This window comes from Perna viridis, chromosome 14 (assembly GCF_037379345.1).
Source record: "Perna viridis isolate PV_CMFRI_1.1 ecotype Kerala chromosome 14, ASM3737934v1, whole genome shotgun sequence".
Classification (NCBI taxonomy): Eukaryota; Metazoa; Mollusca; class Bivalvia; order Mytilida; family Mytilidae; genus Perna; species Perna viridis.
In genome coordinates, this window is record NC_142458.1 from 19,241,252 (window position 1) to 19,260,555 (window position 19,304).

The 19,304-nt window shown below is 33.7% G+C and overlaps 1 protein-coding gene across 1 annotated transcript; it reads left to right on the top strand.

Moving 5' to 3' along the window:
* Window positions 1-8,840: 8,840 nt before the first annotated feature.
* On the top strand, window positions 8,841-13,225 carry LOC148598521 (lipoyl amidotransferase LIPT1, mitochondrial-like). The gene is made up of 5 exons (XM_088561747.1): window positions 8,841-8,874; window positions 9,033-9,637; window positions 9,825-9,947; window positions 10,919-11,053; window positions 12,558-13,225. The coding sequence occupies exons 2-5, from the start codon at window positions 9,044-9,046 to the stop codon at window positions 12,933-12,935; spliced, it is 1,230 nt and encodes a 409-aa protein (XP_088417873.1). The 5' UTR covers window positions 8,841-8,874; window positions 9,033-9,043; the 3' UTR covers window positions 12,936-13,225.
* The last annotated feature ends 6,079 nt before the right edge of the window (window positions 13,226-19,304 follow it).

Sequence of the window (19,304 nt, forward strand, 5' to 3'; positions counted from 1 at the left end):
CTATAATAGATTCAGAGCCAGATCTTAGGTAACAAAACAACACTATATCCATAAGTTCACTAATGTTTCTTTTATAACCAAGCAATATTTATATGTTTTGGTAAACAAGTCTATGAAACGACAAACGTCAAAGCGTCACTGATTTTAAATATCAAATTGTTGAAAAAAAAATTGCAACAGAAACTATTGTCTGTATATCAGTTTCCAGTTTTGAGAATGCATTTAGATTAATCGCTTCCACCAAGTACAATAATCGTGGACCTACTTAACGGTCAACGGTAGATTGTGGAATACCTGTTTCTCTTTTCACAAAAAGGTATTGGGTGCATTTCAGGGGAATACAATGTATATCCTTACTATGCTTGGTAATGATCTTTCACAAATTCAATGATTGCAGTTCACCTCGAACATTTGACTTATGAACAGGTGATTTCAACATTTTATATTTTTATGATAAGACTTTTTCAGTAAAAAAAAACGTATAAAAAAAAACAAATCAAACACATCAAACGCATCCGAAAGATTTGATTGCTTCAAATAAACTGACCATGTCGTATGTTGTGTTTCATTTGATGCTAACATTCATGCTAATATATACTTAACCGCTTATGGATTTTACCTGTGAACTTAACATAAAAAATAATTTTGTAGTCAATGGAAGAGAACTATCGTGTAATTCATCGAACAAACACTATATGCTTAAGTCAAAAGCTCGATACGTACGTATAAGCTCTCTTCAATTAAACGTCACGAGAGGAGGCACATTCTATATACTAGTATATACAGACGTGCCGTTGGAATGGGTTTGTTTTTCTAGAGTTGGAATTTATGATTTTTGGGTCATAGACTTTTTACTATGTTAATTGGTTGTCATTTCTGAACTGTACTATTTCAGTTGGTCATTTTTACAAATTAAATATAGATTTTATTGCTACGATAAACTTTCCGATTATCACAAATCATTCTTTAATTAGTGTTTTCTCTTAAATTAAATCGATGTGGTAGAAAATATGAATTGGTATGTATTTTGCACTGAAAATATATGAATGGGATGGATTTCATTGCCAGACAAATGTATGAATTCGAAAGGGGTGTTTTTTCAACTCCAAATGCACCCCCGTACCGTATTATAACAAAGGTAATCCCCATGTTATGTCCTTGAACCGATCCGCGCAACTTTGACCGGTGACTGATCTGATCGCAGTTTTGTTATGTAAAATAACGTAAGATCTGTTCAAAATAAAAACAAATGTAAAATAAAAGTATAAATTGTTGTTTAAATCTATTAAATTATGTAAATATGCGTAAAATTGACAAAGAAAACAATAAAAACCGTAAAATACAGTGCCCGCTCTGTGGTCACCTGATGCGATCACCGGTTTAATGGATCGGTTTGACGGATCGATGACTGATTGCTGTATTGTACAGTCCCTGAATCGGACTGCGCATCGATTTGACGGATCGATCACAACTGACCGATCTAATCGCAGTTGTGTTATGTAAAATGACGAATTATCTGTTAAAAATTAGACAATTGTAAAATAAAACTATCCATTGACTTAAATATACTGCACTATGTTAATATGTCTAAAATTGACAAATAAAACAACGGAATCCGTAAAATATATTGACTGCTCTGTGGTCACGTGATGCAATTTTCCTTTTCATGGATCGGTTTAAAGGATCGATGACTGATTTGAAACTGATCGGTGATCGATTACTGTTCGCACTTTTTGTTGCAAAGATCGTTTCAGGTACTGCACATGTACAAGGAAACATCAACCTTTTTGTCGATATCATTTTTCTCCCATCTAAAAAGAAAGTCACAACGGTTTTGACTACGTATTGTTAACATAAAAGTCCACAATTTACCATTAGGTGCGTTATTACTTTGCTTATAATGTATATTGTAAGCAATATATGTATTGCTTACAATGTATATTGATCAATGCATATTATAGTGAATCGAAACCTTTCTTAACCGAACCCCTTTTACACTTTAAAATCGGTTCGGTTTAGACAGGTGTTCAGTTTACCAAGGTTCAGAGTACATTTAAACTGATATAAAGGACTTTAAAAAGATTCTGGTAGGATAGGTATAGGTAAGTTTTAAGTGTTCGATGTAGGCTGAAATCTTGTATTAAAACCTTTATGAGGTACATTTTTACTTCAAAGGTAACAAACAATTGAACATATATCATCTGTTCATTTTTGTTATCAAATGTAGTGAACACCTTTGTCTTATGAAGATAATTTGAAACGGTATATTATGTTAAGATGTTGTTTTAAGCTTAACAGTTTAAGTATCAAAATTTCTCTATTTTTATTAATCAAAGAATATACATATTGATAAGCAAAATTTAAAGTTAATTTGATACCGTGTTGCGAAACATACCAGTTTAATAAACATGAGTTAACTTCACCATCACAATCACTTACAACAAAACATCTACACAAAAAGTTCTACACAATCAGGGTACATTGAGAGTACTTTTATTTCTTTGATTCTTAATTAGTCATGGTTTTCTAGTAAGTGTTGATGAAATAGTTGTGCCAACTAGTTGTGGGGGATACCTGCACTAGGAAACAGACAGGGTATGATATAGAGTAATCAAGGGAACCAAGGTTATAGCAGTAATCAAAAGAAAGTAATCCAGGTTTAATCCAGGATAAGTTAGCAGATAATATATTATTTACTTGTTTACTGTTTTTGTTGACTGATTTGTTTTAACTATTGTCTAATCACTTGCATTTTCCCTCTGCTGATTAAATCCATTCACTCATCACAGTTTCAACTTGATCTCAAACAACCAAAATCTTCAGTCGATACTTGTACATGTAAAACGTGGTCAGAAAATTATCACATTTTGCTTATAAAATGGCAGGTCATGGGTAGACGAAAGAGGAAAGGCAAACAATGACACTTTGAACAAATCGGTTTCATGGTGCTGATGGATACACCGTAACGACCCATGAGTTCATGATGACGAATATAGCACTTCTGTAGTGATGACTCCAAATATGTAGCAACTTAACCCCGTTAAATAAATCTAATCGTAATAGGTCTAGTGCGGTACAGAAAGTCTGCGAAATTACGGCAAGCTCTGGCATAACGTATGAGTTTTGATACGAAAAGTCCATGCACAGGTGCTGAAGGGATGTTGACTCAGAAAGTTGGCCAGACGGAATGAAAAGTCATTGCGTTTGTTATTTAGCTTTAGGTCAATAGTTTTCCTTGCCCGTCCATTTTTAAGGGTAGGGTATGACAATTTGTCTTCACTAGACATATATAGTGATGGTCTTACGCTTCAGTCGTTGAACAAACTATCAAACAGTAGTTTTACAAGTCTTTTTTGTCGAAAGGTGAATTTGTTACACTGAATATCATATCATTGTACTTTTCAAGTATTGCGAAGGAATCACTGTGATATATTGGTCATTGAACACTTATTTTGATGTTTTTCTAATGGTTTTCAAACAAGGAAATTTGGTTCCAAACGAAAAAAATTTGTTTCGATTTATTTGATTGGTATAACCGACAACATTTCCATCACCCAAACAAAATCAGCGTTTCCATCCCCAATCAACATTCCTACAGCTAATTATTTTTTTACTCCTTATTACCAATATGCAACAGAAAGGAAACTTTTCATCGTGCTATTACGCTATGTACAGCTCCAAACTGTATTTGTAAATCAAATCAAAGAGTAATCAAGGGAACCAAGGTTATAGCGGTAATCAAAAGAATGTAATTCAGGGACAAAGACCCGACATGGAAAACAGACATACACAACTAAGAACATAAGTAATTAAAATCATACATACAAAGTAACAAAAGCAAATGAGCAACTCGGACTTGGAGCATGGACCAGGTGCACCTCTGCTTTTCTAGAAACACCCGCCGAGTTGCTCATAAAAAGTCAAGTCCGGGGCAGACAAACGAAGAAAGGAAAACTATGATCCGTTGAATAAATCAGTTTTCATGGTGCAGATGGATACACCATAATGATCCACGAGTTCATGATGACGACCATAAAACTTCTGTAGAGATGACTTCAATCTTGTAGCAACATAACCCAGTTCCAGAAGCCTATTTGTTAGAGTTCTAGTGCGATACAAAAAGTCTGCGTAGTTTCGGGAAGCGTTTTTTTTTTTAAGTTTGGTCAATAGTTTTCCTTTACTATCGATTTCTAAGTGTAGGTCAAGATATTAGGTTGACTTTGCAGTGTCTGTAGTATCCTTTATCTCAAGTTCTTTTGGGTAGATGCGATGTATCAAATCCTTGAAATTAGGATTGTTTAAAGATAATACATCATATATAAAGCGGAAACTGAGACTGAAGGGTCTAGTCAAACGATATTTTTTCTTTCTGATCAGATCAACTACAAGGTCAGCCTCATAAGAGTGAAGGAATAGGTCAGCAAGTAAAGGAGCACAATTTGTTCCCATTGGAATGCCGACCGTTTGTTGAAAAACACGTCCACCACACTGGAGAAATATGCTTTCGATTAAAAATTCCAGCATTTTGTAAACATCTCCCTCTGTATATTTGGAAGATGATTTGGAATTATGTCGTATAAAAAAATATAGCATATGTAGACCAAAAAAGCATCATCTGATCCATGGGTTTTTCTATACCATGAATCACCCCACCACAGGCAGAATTTTATATGGATTGGTACTTTAACTATTGAAACACTAATTTAAAACAGATTTCAATCGATTTTTTTTCAATAAAAAGTAACCAAAAGATAGGTATAAAATACTGACTAAAAACAGATTACTTTTGTGTATTTTAATTACATATTCCTTCTTATTTAGAATATAGTTATAAGTGAAAAAAACTGAATACATTTGGTCAAAACCCAAAGACAAAGGCTACATTTACAGATCACAAAGATTGGCAATACACCTACAGTTCAAGAAGACAAATACAAAACAATGGTTACTTACTTTGCCACTTCTTAACTTTGCAGTCTTCTGTATATGTATATTTAACCCCATTTACATTGTAAATACAACTTCCACCATACAAACAAGGTGTAATCAAACAAAAAATATAAATAAAGAATTTGACATCTGTAATGAAGATCGTTGTGACCAGTGTGGTAGTATCGGGGTCACGTGCTCGTATTGGTTGAAAGGCCGATCATACCAGACTTTAAATGTGATGGGTAGAAGCATGCAGTTTTTCGTAGCAAAGTGACGACTGGTTGGATTAAAGTCGTAATGTTATGTTCGAGTTTGGTGATATGCCTACCGGTGGACTGTTGCTTCTGTGAGCTAGTGAGTTCCGAACCACAAGTACTCATTCAATCAATCAATTAATCAATTTCATTTTTGCATTGGCCAATTTTTGCAAATTTGGTCAAGTAACGTTTTGCAAGAATTCATTTTCGCATGTTAACAAATTAGGGCGTTAAAATCAGTCGTGCAGGTAAATGTATTCTATTACGCACAGTCTGTTCATGCCGAAACTAGCAGAAATCAGAATGCATGATCCTGAAATGGGCATATGTAATATATATTTATCTATATATACAATATTTATTTTTATTTTTGTTGTTGTTGAAATATCGGTAAAATACTATCTCCTTGTGTTGTATATGACTTGATATAAGAAACGCTTTGCATCATTTTGTGACTGACACCAAATTCTTTAACGTGGTAACTGTCGAAGAAATTTAAATTGACTGGAAGCCTTACGGAACTATCTAGTTTTTATGACAAGATAAAAGCATCCATATTTTACAATCGTAAATATCTTCAAATATAGAAATTTATATCCAAAATTGCATAGATTTTCTGTTCAAAAGATCATTAAAGACGATATTTTTTAATAAGTAAGATAGCTGCAACAGATGTTGCGTTCGGGGTTCTATGTAAATTGATTTGCTTAAGAGACATGCGAAACATCTCCTCGTTACACCTCTTTTATCTGTAAGTGCTCGGAGTTTCGGAAAAGATAATAAACTGGATGTTCTTACACTACGGAAATAACGTCTCACGCTAAATGATTTTGTTGCACTCCATCAAAACATAACAAATCTGAAGTTTGGCAGAACATGGTGACACCGTCCGTGAATGTACGTTTGGATAGTCAGGTAATTTTCCTTTTTTGAAGTTAAGAATTGTTGGCTGCAAATTCAACAAGTTCAGTCTTTACACCAAGATTTGTTTACGAACAACTCCTCCAAAATTGTATTCTGAAATTTATTCACGTTGCTGGCGTTCTTCCGTCCTATTTGTAGAAAAGAATGTCGTGAACTGATTGTTCAAATAAACCAAGTAACTGAAAATAAGTTTTCAAATGGTCACATGATTCAGTAAAACGACGGGGACAGCGAATAAAACTATGTCTGATGAGCACTGTGTTGGCAGGACTACCAAATATAAATTCAGGTCAAATGACACATGAATGACGTGCTTTTAATTCTATTCTTATTTACAAGCAACAGCTGTATTTGTATCCTATAAAAGTTTGTATGATATGAAGAACAACAATTTATACTTACTCCATGTTTCAATTTTACTTTTTTACTTTCTGCATACCAATTATGTGAAAAAAAAAATAGTCAAATCAAGAAATGCAGTAAAGTAATATAATTATTGTGCACTGTCTACAATCTGCGTTATATCCTGTGTCAGGATTTTGAAAAAGGATTTTAAAAACTCACTCATCGCACACGAACTCTAAGATCAAATGACAGCAAAAAAGAATAAATTTAGAACCTCCGCTCACAGATAAAATCCAGGCATCCATTTCACAAAAAGTCGTAAGTGTAAAGTCGATCGTAAGTAATGACGTCCTAACAGAAAATAGGATTGTTACGTCATCACTTACGATCAATTTTGCACTTACGAGTTTTTGTGAAATTGACGCCAGAACCACTGACGCGAATGTTAACAAAACATTTAACAACTTTAGCGATACACCAAATTGCTGTCTACATTTATCATGTGGAAATTTGACCTCCCAAGACCTTCGCCTAATTTGTTGATTGGCTATATAAATTGGTTGGTAGAATTTTTCAAAATCAAGTAAAATTGACTTCATTATTGCGAAAGAGACATAAGTGGAATTTATTTGGATTTTACCAGTTAAATATATCCACACAGTTGCAATCCATTAACTTCCTAACAAGGAGATATTTATACTTGACCGATTTATCAATTGTTTTTTTTTTTTTTGCCTACGCTTTCTTTATTTGTCACGTATAATTTTGTATTCCTCTACAATGTTTTCTTATGCTAATTTAATTTATACAGTCGTTTGATGATTGGACGATATATGTGAAAAAATAGTCCAAATTCTCTTACCTTATAAATTTAAAACGCAATGCAGTGAATGTATTTCTCTCAATTATTTGCATAAACGCATATTGTTATTGAAATTGTCAATAAAATGAGCACCAAGCTTTCTCGTCGATAAACAAGAGTACCAGCAGCAGAAGGAACAGATGAGTTTTAATTATCAAAGGTAGGCCATCTTTTTCCAACATTTTTGATGAACTTCAATAACACCCTGAAAAAGATATAAATTACTGCAACTAAATATCGACCAAAAATACTCAAAATAGACGAATTATGACATCGAGTACAAGTGTTCAGCATGGTGAGATCTATCTGTCTTAAGATTTTCGAGAGAATCAGAACTAACCTCCAATAAAAACATGGTGTATTGCACATCACATCAAAAGAGGTGGTTACCGACATAGTGTGTTCTATATTATGCTTGCATAATATTTTGAAAAAAAACAAATGTGCTTTATTCATATAAATATATACAGTTTCGTTTAGGGGTCTTTACACATTGTAGTTAATGCCAGATGATACTGAAATATCGATTTCGGATGCAAAAACTACTTTTACAAATAAACCACTATATTTGTCCCTTTTTTCTAACGCGAAAATGATTAAAGCGTTCAGAATATGGAGACAAACATGCCTTTAGCCCATATTTCAATTGATTTATAAACATTCAGCATCCTATAATGACATCGCAGTAATCTAAAAACAGATTCGACAATGCAAACGACTTAAATAATTTGAGATTTGTCAAAAAATGACTGGCACCAAATCAGTTTAAATTTCCTGCTGAATAGGTGTTCGGTGAAATGTATAACGGTATCATGATTAGTAAATGGTCATGAACTCGTGGATCGTTATGGTGTATCCATCTGCACCATGAAAACTGATTTATTCAACGGGTCATAGTTTTCCTTTCCTCGTTTGTCTACCCCGGCCTGGACTTTTTATGAGCAACTCGGCGGTTGTTTCTAGAAAAGCAGAGGACGCTTACCCTACCCGTGCACCTGGTCCATGCTACCAGTTTTTAGTGGAGTCCGAGTTGCTCATTTACTTTTGGTCTGTTGTATTGTTTTGGTTTTCTTGTATGTTCTGTGTTGTGTATGTCTGTTTTCCATGTCTGGTCTTTGTCCCTGGATTACATTCTTTTGATTATTGCTATAACCTTGGTTCCCTTGATTATTCTTACATCAAACGTTGCAGTGTTTGCTTTGTTACTGTGTTCATAATGGAGTTCCTTAAACTAGCAATTTTCACGAATACGGCATTACAACTTTTCATTGAGTTTCATGATAATGAGTTCATGCAAGCAATCGGAACTAGTCAACCTTTCTCGTCAGACAGGTTATTTTTCGTTTTTTTCGCATACATTGTTAACACACGTATATTTAAAATGAACGTAGTCACATGACAACAGATATTTAAATGTTAGTCTGGCAATTTTTTTGGTCTGCCTTTTGCTCCCGGTTCATAAATATCCTGTTCCTCCATCTAGTTCAAGGTCTCTTTCATTTTACTTGAAATATTATAAACTTTACATCGGAATATTGCATACCTGTAGTATAAGTATCGTTTATTTTTCAATTTGTCAATATTGGTGTTGTTTATCTTCAGATTTTATGTCGCTGTGTTTGTTTGTTTTATTTTGTTCGGTATGGTTTTGGGGTTCTTATTTGCTTTGTTTTGTGTTGTGTTTATTTGAATATTTTACATTACCCTTTCAGTCGACTACACAATGAATAAATTTCCTCAAGGCTACCGAAGAACATTGCCGATTCTAATACAGAAAAGATCAAGTATTCAGTTTCGAAATTACGGCCATAGAAATATATATTCAGACAGAGTGTTAGTATCAAAGTCAAAAGATGTTTTTAGAAATTTAGCCTTAGAATACTGGTTGCGCCACAACACAAACTTAACTGTTGATGGAAAAACATCTTCTATCCTTTTTATGTGGACAAACAAACCTGCAGTTGTCATTGGGCGAAATCAGAATCCATTTTTGGAATGTTGTGTATGGAAAGATAATGCCATTGATTCTTGTCGTCATGAAGGTAGCGATCGAGCAGTGCAAAGTTTGGAAAACAAAATGGAAGAGCAATCTGTCAATTTTGCGCGCCGTGAAAGCGGTGGTGGAACTGTCTACCATGATGAAGGAAATGTGAATTTTGCATTTTTTAGCCACAAAAATCGGATTCACAGCGAAGAAATAAATGCTAATCTTCATCTGATATTTGATGCGATAGAAACACATTGGAAGATTGAGCACCACTTTAGGATCCTTGATACACACAATGTTGCTGTCAACAAAGATGGTCAGTTGACAAAGGTAATTAAGAGTGAGTGTTGAGGGTTTTGAATATTTATTTTTGACAAGCTGGTATTGACCCCGCCATAAAAAAATATTCTTCTTTTTTTTTCATGTTTCTTTGTCTTTATTTGTTAATGGATTGGCACATTGTTTCTCTTATATATTTTGCTTATGATCGCCTAATGAGTGTATAAACCTGTTTTAGATTTCAGGATCGGCTGCTATGGACGGAACGTTTAACACAAATGCCACTCATTATATCTCATTGCTGGTAGATGCAAATTTAAAAAACCTGTACAGATACCTGAAACCTAAACCTTTTGGGCAGGTAAATTTGGTTAAAGAATAAATATAATTTTCCATAATAAAATTAAAAAATCGTTGGGTTTTTTCTTAATCTATTTAACACTTGGTATTATTTGTTGCGTAGTCCAATGCTCTTTCTCTGTGCTCGTAGTCATATGCATACTATGGTTTACTCATTCATTCAAAGTCTCCTGCTAACTTCCTTAGGCAATTTTCTTGTTCCTGTTTGTATTGCAATATAGCGAAATAATTTATCGTTTGGACGAACTGGGACGTTTAGCGACGGCGCCCTTCAAACCTGGTTTAAGCCGCATTTTCTATTAGAAATATCTGTGCCAAATCATGACAATTGTGATTGCGTCAAACTTATCGGTTTTGTCTTTGACGATTAATATTTTGATTTTTTATTCCTTTTGACAATTACCCAGAGTTTATCATCTCGTTAATTTTGTTATAACCCTTCATGTGTTTATTTTAAAATTATGTATGATGAATTCGGTTTTGATTGTCTGTTTCTTTACATATTTTAAACTGATCTTTTTCGTACTTTATTATTGATCTATAATATGCTCATGATATTCCTAACTATGCACCTTATAACCGTTACTAAGGACTTTCATTATACCGATTATATTTTTGTATCCGAAACTATCCAGCAATTTTGTGCTTACAAGATTTAAACATACGATTGCAGACATTGTAGTGCTTAGTATGTCCTACTCGAACAAAGAAACAGGAATTTGACATTGTAGAGCGACTAAAATCTTTTACAATTTATACCAAACGTTACGGGGTCGAGGAGGGTGGGGGCGTTTTAGACGGGACGAGATATCTGATGAAATGGGGACGGAATGACGGACGAAGTGATTTTAAAATACAAATATTATTTTAATTAACCTCAGAATAATTCGAGTGGATGCCGCTTAGTTAGAGATTCGTCAATTTACTTTTCTCTGAATTGTCTTACTAATTATTTTTATTCGTCTTTTTAAGTCTTTACAATGTGAGGAAGAAACCAATAGGAGTAACCCTAGATCTGTAATCAACCTGTCAGAATTGGCAAAATATGCTGATTGCGATTCGGTTATTCAACTGGTTGGGAAGAAGTTTCTGAAAGATGAAAGTAATGTAAGTAAATTGTATATGTCCCGACACAATTACTCAAACTAAGAGGGAGTTTGATTGATAAGTGTTCGATTAAACGAACTAATCGATCAATTACTGATAAATTTGTTACCTATAACTGATCGATGATCAGTTTAAACGATTAATTATGTCGGGATATGTACATGTTGGTTAAATGTCACTTCATGGTATTCGAGGAGGTCATGGATAGTATGCTATAAAGATTACCACCGGCTTATCGGCCAAAAAATTAATATTTTCATTTCAGGGTAAGAATAGAAACATTATTACTGAACTCGATCTATAATCAATTAAAGTCTAAAATAAATCTGACAAAATTTATACTATATCACCAGAGTAGCTGGTCCCACAATGGTCCTGACATTGTACATGCATTTTAATCGAAATGGTAGGTTTAACCTAGGATTTACAGAACGCCAAACCTCCCTCTTCTTCTCCTTTCAAGATATCGGTTGTGATTAAATAGCATTTGCGTGCTATACTGTCATAATCGGTAAATTCAAGGAATTGACGACTAAATTGAACCTGAACCTGCAGAATTAATGAATATGGAATACATTTTCATAGAAAACTTGAATTCTTGTTATTAACTAATTAAGTATTGCCACTAAAACAATAGTCTAGGATATTCACATGTAGCATTTACAATTATTTCAGCTGCAAAAACATAACATGAAATATGCCTAACATAAAAATGTTAATGTCCCCATTACCTTTTTTGCATGAAACAGAAAAAAAAGCAATAAAATCTATTCGACTTCCTGAATTCGGCTAAATTGAATTTGATAAAAGTGTGATTTCGTTGTTGGGCTATTTAAACACATTTTTAGCACCTAAAGTTTTAGCAAATTTACTATATTTTGCAGAAATTTAAGATTACTTACTTTGTAATAAGTCAGTACAAAAACGCAAGAGAGATTCATGTCTTAGTTAAAAATCCCAAATAAGTTACTTATTTCTTTTCTCAAATGATAAGCATATAATTAACGATATGAGTGTGGCAGTTGACAAGAGTTATCGCTTTTGCTTTGGTCCTAGAACGGGATGAATACATGGCTATCTATAAAATACAGATTTGCATATGGAAAATACTTTAGTTAATATGAAATACAAAAAAAAAAACATTATTTCTTCGTTGGGTTTTTCTGCACCATAAATTAACTCTACCATTGACATTGCCTAAATTTTATATGGATTTGTACATTAGTTGTGATGACAATGGTATTTAACAAAATAATTCCATTCAGTAGGTTGATCTGCTTCTTGTCAATTGACTTTAAAAAGGGATGATCATTGGAATTAAAATTGCTTCTTTAAAATACATATGCATTGGTTCTTCAATGAACCATTTGAATGAAAGCATTATCACTAAGATATTTATGACCAAACAAAAACTAAACTTGAAACAATAAACTACAAGATAAACAAAAACATTTTATGGAACACTGATAGTAAAAGACCATTTTGTTTTTTCTTTTTTTCGCAGGAAACTAATTTTTGTGAGGTCAACCCAACCGATGAAGAGTTTCCAGGCTTGGAGCAAATTTACAACGAGTTGAAAAGTTGGAAATGGGTTCATGGAAGTACACCGAATTTTTCTGTTCTGCAAATGAATTTTAGAGGAGACTCTACCAGTAAACCGGATGTCAGAGTGCATATCACGGTTGAAGAAGGGTTGATATCTTCTATAACAACAGGAACAAAGTTTGATCGTGTATTTCAGGAACATTTATTAGGCGAACGTTTTTGGTATGATCAATTAAAAAACAGTTTAAAAGCATGTGCAGACAATGACAAATTAACAGAAGAGAAGGGTGCCAATGTTCGCAAATGTGTTGAAGAAGCATTATCTATTCTTAAATGACTATATTATCTTATTAGCCCTGAAATCTTCTTTTACTTTTGAGTTTGGTTATCGAATGTATACTGCATATTACTTGGCATATTGTTAATTAGTAATTCAGATGTGTTTGTGTGACTTATTCTGTCTTGTTGTCTTTTTTAATTTTAGACTGTGTTTTGTCCATGAACTTTGTTTGGTTTTACAAAAAATTCCATATTCACTATTTATTATGGGTATGATTCTCGTATTTTCATTGATTACCCCAAATTATACTTTAAATTATCTAATAAGAATATACAATGAATTGTAAACTTCATTTACAACCTAAGGTACTTTTTTGTAGGCGTTAATGTGTTAATGGGCAACACGTGAAAACAGGAACAATGTATATTTACAATGAAGCGAAAAAAAACAAATACAATTACAAATGAAACTGAAGATGTGGAGAGCAATACACTGCACAAAGGACTATTTTAAAAGCACTTGCAATATGAACTCTCACACAAAAACACTGGGGGTGACACCAGGTGGCCTGGAAAGGTGATGAATGATCTCTTCGTAAATTTACATAGATTTCAAAATTAGAGGCTTGACAATGGATAGGTTTGCAATACAAAGCCTCACCGAAAAGGAGAAAGATATATTGTTTAGTTGAATTGAATGGAAAACTATTTACATGTATGCCTTTTATAATTTTCAAATTTTCATAAAATGTTTTCTTTAGTATTTGTTCTACCGAAGTAGAAGTGATAAGACCATAGGGAAAATATTTTCATAATATATGTAAGCATTAATATTTGCAACTACTCATGTCACTGAAGCCATGATAGCTATCATTTGATTTCAAGATTTCAAGATTTTCAATATTTCAATATGATAACGCAGACATTATGAATATATAACATGATAGTATTGTCATATATACACATAAAATAATACATTCAATGTAATAAAATAATAATATAGTATTCTTAATAACAATAGACAACATAATTATGCATGGTTTCAAAATAATGCAGCTATTCTTTTATAAAAAATACAAAGTCGTTTGTAAACCTGGTTACAAATTGATAGCAAATCTTCCATTTTAACTAAACTTGGATATTTGATATAGTAATCTGGTAAAAATCTATTTCTCAAACTGACAACTACTTCATTTTGACATATAAATAACAGATGAAATTCACCACCAATACCATTTTCACATAGAGTACAAAACCTTTCATGTTCAGAAATATTTTTCCACCTTCTTTGAAAGAAAACCGATCATTAAGATTTAACATAAGTTTAAAAAGAATACTGCTTCATTTAGATTCATTAGACATATGTTTGCTCCAATAAAATGCCATTCTCATTTTTACACGATAATCTAGTGGAAATCTTCGCTATTCTCCATAGACATAAACATTTGGAGTAGTATTTCGTACTTTCCCTTGATAACTCTTTCAATATTCGCTTACAATATTTTAAATGTACATGTTCAATCAATTTCAAATTTTCATAGCCCCAGACTTCGCAACCATATAATAAAATCATTTAGAATCATTTGATAAAGGTACTATATGTAAGAAGACCTGTTCTTGTATTACGCAATGATTAGGCCAAGTACATTGAGTACATGCATTTACGATAATGGCCGCAGATTAGTCCAAATGATCTAGAAAAAAACAATTAATGATCATTCTTCCGGAGTACTCGATTACTCTTACAGTTTGTAACAGGGTTCATGCTTCTCGTTTCCGTTTGAAGATAATGAGAATTGGTAAACACGTCAAAGAGACAACAATCCCACCTGGATTAAAATGGGTGAAAATGTCAGGCTACGGTCAAACATTGGTCTTCAATGAACGACGAGGAAACCCTCACAACAGAGGGCAGGCTGCAGCTGACCATATTACACCATTATACAGAGGTACAGCGAAAGAGTTGCCTCTTTTTACTCAAGTAACATAGAAATAAACTCAAGTTGAAAACGAGACAATACATACAGAGGCCAGAAATTCCTAACAGGCGCAAAATAAATGCAGCGTCGTTAAAGTGCTTTTGCGTGATCATAACCTACTTTAAAAATGGTCAATGTAGAAAAAAAAATTACATAGTTAAACTCACCTAAAAATCAGTTAAAAAAGGTCTGAGTCCCTTGTTACAGTCTTTACACCTTTCGCACGTTCAGTCTGCAGACCGTCAATTCTAGTACGAAAATTCAGACTATTTCAAAATAATAAAACTATGTTCCATCACGTTCAATGATATTTTTAATTACAACGATGACGAACCACGTTGTACTCTATTAAAATGTGCAACAATCATATAACAGACTTTTACTTCTCTAGTTCCCTTACAAACAAAACCTTTCATACAAGAAGTAACAATGACTTTAGCTGCAAATCAACAACCTTAATATATGGATTAGAATGCAACTTATGCAGTCTAGTATATGTCGGTGAAGCACAAGATCGGTTAAACAAGCGAATGTGTGGTCATTGTTCGGAAATTAATACCACCGAATTCCCGATCAACATCTTAATCAAAATTACCATCCAACGAACGGTCCCGTTCTAAGTAAAACCTATCGTAGGGAAAGAGAGAAGTACTGGATACGCAGATTAGGTACTGCAATACTTTACGGATGCAATGACAACATCAAAAGTATAGGAAACCTTTCAAGCCAATATAAAAATAGCATAAATGTGCTGAATTTATATGAAAAAATCAAAGACGGGAAAGGAGTCATGGCAATCGCCACTATACGTCACCTAAGTTACATGATGTCTCCATAGATGGTTTCCTTCCTTTTATACAAAAACCTCTAGGACTTCATCACATTCAAGCTCTATTCTATACCTCACACTCTACTACACTCCCCTTATAAAACAAGTCTTGACACTCCTGTTTCTGACCCTACCTTATCATTTCACAGACTTGTTGCCATTATGTTGGATATTGGTTTCCACAAAAAAAGTCAAGATAAAGAAAAACGGTCATTTACTACCGTTTGTCAACAAAGGTATGGATGCAATTATTTTTGGCTAACATCCTCCATCACACAAACGTTATCAACAAATTTCCCCCATATTTCAAAGACAAATCAATACCGATTATTTCATATCCCTGTACTTCACCCACTGCAAAAAATTAATTATAAAAGGCTATTGCAGAACCTCGAGATTGAGATTTGAAGGCTAAACCACCTGACTGCAAAAACTCTCCATTCAAGTAAAGTCACGTGGTTACAGGATATTTAATCATCATCGAAAACGAATCTCTGCGTAATATTCTTTTTAAAGGTCCCAAGTACCGTGAACCACGCTCCATAAATTGAAATTAAAACTTCAAAGTTCTTATGGATGCCGTAGAGGACTACGCATGAAAATGGATAAATCGAGAACAGGAAGACATTGATTCTCTGTCAGAGTGGTTTAAGGGTGCGAGGTCTTTAATTTTGAAATGAATGAAAATTTTAAGTAGGTCAATGAATGCCATTGCTACATCAGTTTACAAAGACCCCGATGTAGTAGAAACATTGTCTACTGTAGGTGAAAAATATGTTGTCGCACCAGCAGACAAAGCCCAAAGCAACATTGGTTTTTTTCTGCAAAACGTTTTACATCCAATGTTTATTATCAGAGGTAGACGTAGAAAATAGTAGCAGTGATAAGACCTATAATGCTACGACACCGTTCAAAGAAGAGATTGTGGAAAACCATAAATCTGTGATATCCTCTTTTTTGTCTCTCTACCAAAGACGTTGATTGTGATTTTCCGTCTATGTACTGGATTCCTTAACTCCACAAGAGACCATACAAACAGCGGTACATAGCTGGATATGCAAAATGTACCACAAAACCGCTTCCAAAATTTTAACTTCTATACTCACAACTGTCAAGGGAGTCTGTAGTCCTACCACAATACTTGTTACTCCCTTAGTAGTATTGGTTCAATGTGGATCATGAAGGATTAGAGAGATTTTCTGTAGACCATCGGTTCAAGACTATTATTAGAATATAAAAGCACTAAAACCTATGATTTTTCAACACTGTATACTTCTATTATCCATGCTCAGTTAAAATCACGACTAAAAACATTTCTCATACTTTGTAAGGAATAATTCCAATCATCTTCAAACTATACAGATGTTTACTAAATGATGGAATTTTTAATCGACAACATATTTGTCCAGTGTGGCAGACGCGTTTTTGAACAAACCGTCGGCATTCCAACGGGAACAAATTATGCTCCTGTACTTGCTGACCTATTCCTTCTCTCTTATGAGGCTGACTTTAAAGCTGATCTGATCCGGATTTAATACATCGCATATACCCCAAAGAACTTGAGATAAAAGATACTACAGACACTTTGAATTCAGCCTCACATCTTGACCTGCACTTAGAAATCGATGGTAATGGAAAACTATTGACCAAACTTTACGAAAAACGTGATGACTTTTCATTCAGAATTGTCAACTTTCCTTTCATCTGTGGCAACATCCCTTCAGCACCTGCGTATGGAGCGTTCTTATCAGAACTTATACTTATGCCAGAGCTTGCCGAAACTACGCAGACTTTTTGTATCGCGCTAGACTTCTAATAAGTAGGCTTCTGGAGAAGGGTTATGTTGCTACAAGATTGAAGTCATCATTACAGAAGTTTTACGGTCGTTATCACGAACACCTGGATCGTTACGGTGTTTTCGTCTGCGCCATGAAAACTGATTTGTTCAACGTGTCATAGTTTTCCTTTCCTAGGCCTCTTTCGACTACCCTGAACTTAACTTTTTATGAGTAACTCGGCGGGTGTTTCTAGAAAAGCAGAGCACGCTTACCCTACCGGTACACCTGGTCCATGCTCCCAATTTTTATTGGAGTCCGTGTTGCTCATTTTCTTTTGTTACTTTGCATGTATGATTTTAGTTACTTTATGTTCTTTGTTGTGTATGTCTTTTTCCCATGTCTGGTCTTGTGATTTTTCATTGTTGTTTTTTTTAAAGTTTACCCTACATTGAGCATTCGTCATTTAAATCTGATCTCTTTTTTTTCTTGATAAATCAAACTTTATTTATTTGTCAGTATCTGTAAGAATCAAAGAGGCTATTTCAGATGGTGTGCAAACAATCGACCAGTGTTTTATTTTTACTACTTGTATCAAAAGCATCAAGGAAACCAGGCAATATTTTCTATATCTATGTGTTAATTTAGAAAAATGAATTATAAATGCCAGGGTTCTCCATGCGCTGTTTTACCATGATGCCACAGCTGAATTGTCGTCCGCCCTGATTAAATTTTTACCATAATCGGCTTTTAATTATTTTACGTTTGAGTAACCCCTCAATTACTGACTAAGAACATGGAAACCGGTTTATCTTGACAAATTTATGACTTAATCCAATAATTATGTATGTGCCGATAATTAGTTACTCCTGGAATTAATTTTAAAGGAAGTTCTATCAGGTTATAATATTCATTTGAGACATTCAAAACCGATAATGGTCAAAGGTAATTCAACCTTGGCCATAAGCACGTGGCTGTGGCTATTTTTATATGTCCAATTGAATGAAGGTTGAATATTTAAACATTTCTAATATAAAAAAAACTGATTTACCTAATTAAGGAACAAATACCCGCTCCCTCCCCAAATTGTTAATTTCATCTTATTTTTTCTAAAACAACACTTTTGTTGCGTATCTTCCCCCAGTGTCTGGAGCACACGTGTGTTTGGCGAATAGAAAGTGACAAAAAAGAAAGCTTTGGATCCGTATAAGTTCTACATTCATGAATGTAGGTCAGGTTTCTATCATGAATGAACTTCTTATTAATATTCTCTTATGTGTTAACTTGTATAATTGATTCAGCACCTTTATATGCTGGTTTAATTATAATTGGTTCTGGAGATATATATTTAAGGCCAGAGAAATACATTTATATGATATTAGTAATATTTACTATGCACACAAAGAAGTTAAGGAAGAATGAAATCAATAAAATGAATATCATATTCCAAAAAAATATGGCTTTTTGTTAGAATATGATATTCATTTCAGTTAGTGTATTCTTCCCTAACATTTTTTTAGTCAATGTTATATCTTGATTCATGAATGTTTCCTTGTCAGCGAAAGCTGTGCCGTAAACTTTTCCTCCATGGTTAAATTTTTATCCGCGGAGAACCTTGATTGCATTTAAATGCACTTTAAATGAACAATTCAGGGGTTGTTAATTGTGTAAATATTTAATGAAAATTTACAGTCATGTTAGTGAGCAATTAGTGATCATTGCCAACAGAGAAGTTTTCCATGAGTAAAATTTGAATGTCAGATCAGCTGTGTATGATGAATCTTTCAGATGTGTCCAATTTGGCCTGATTTTTTCAAAACCTTGTAATTTTTGAGAAATGAAAC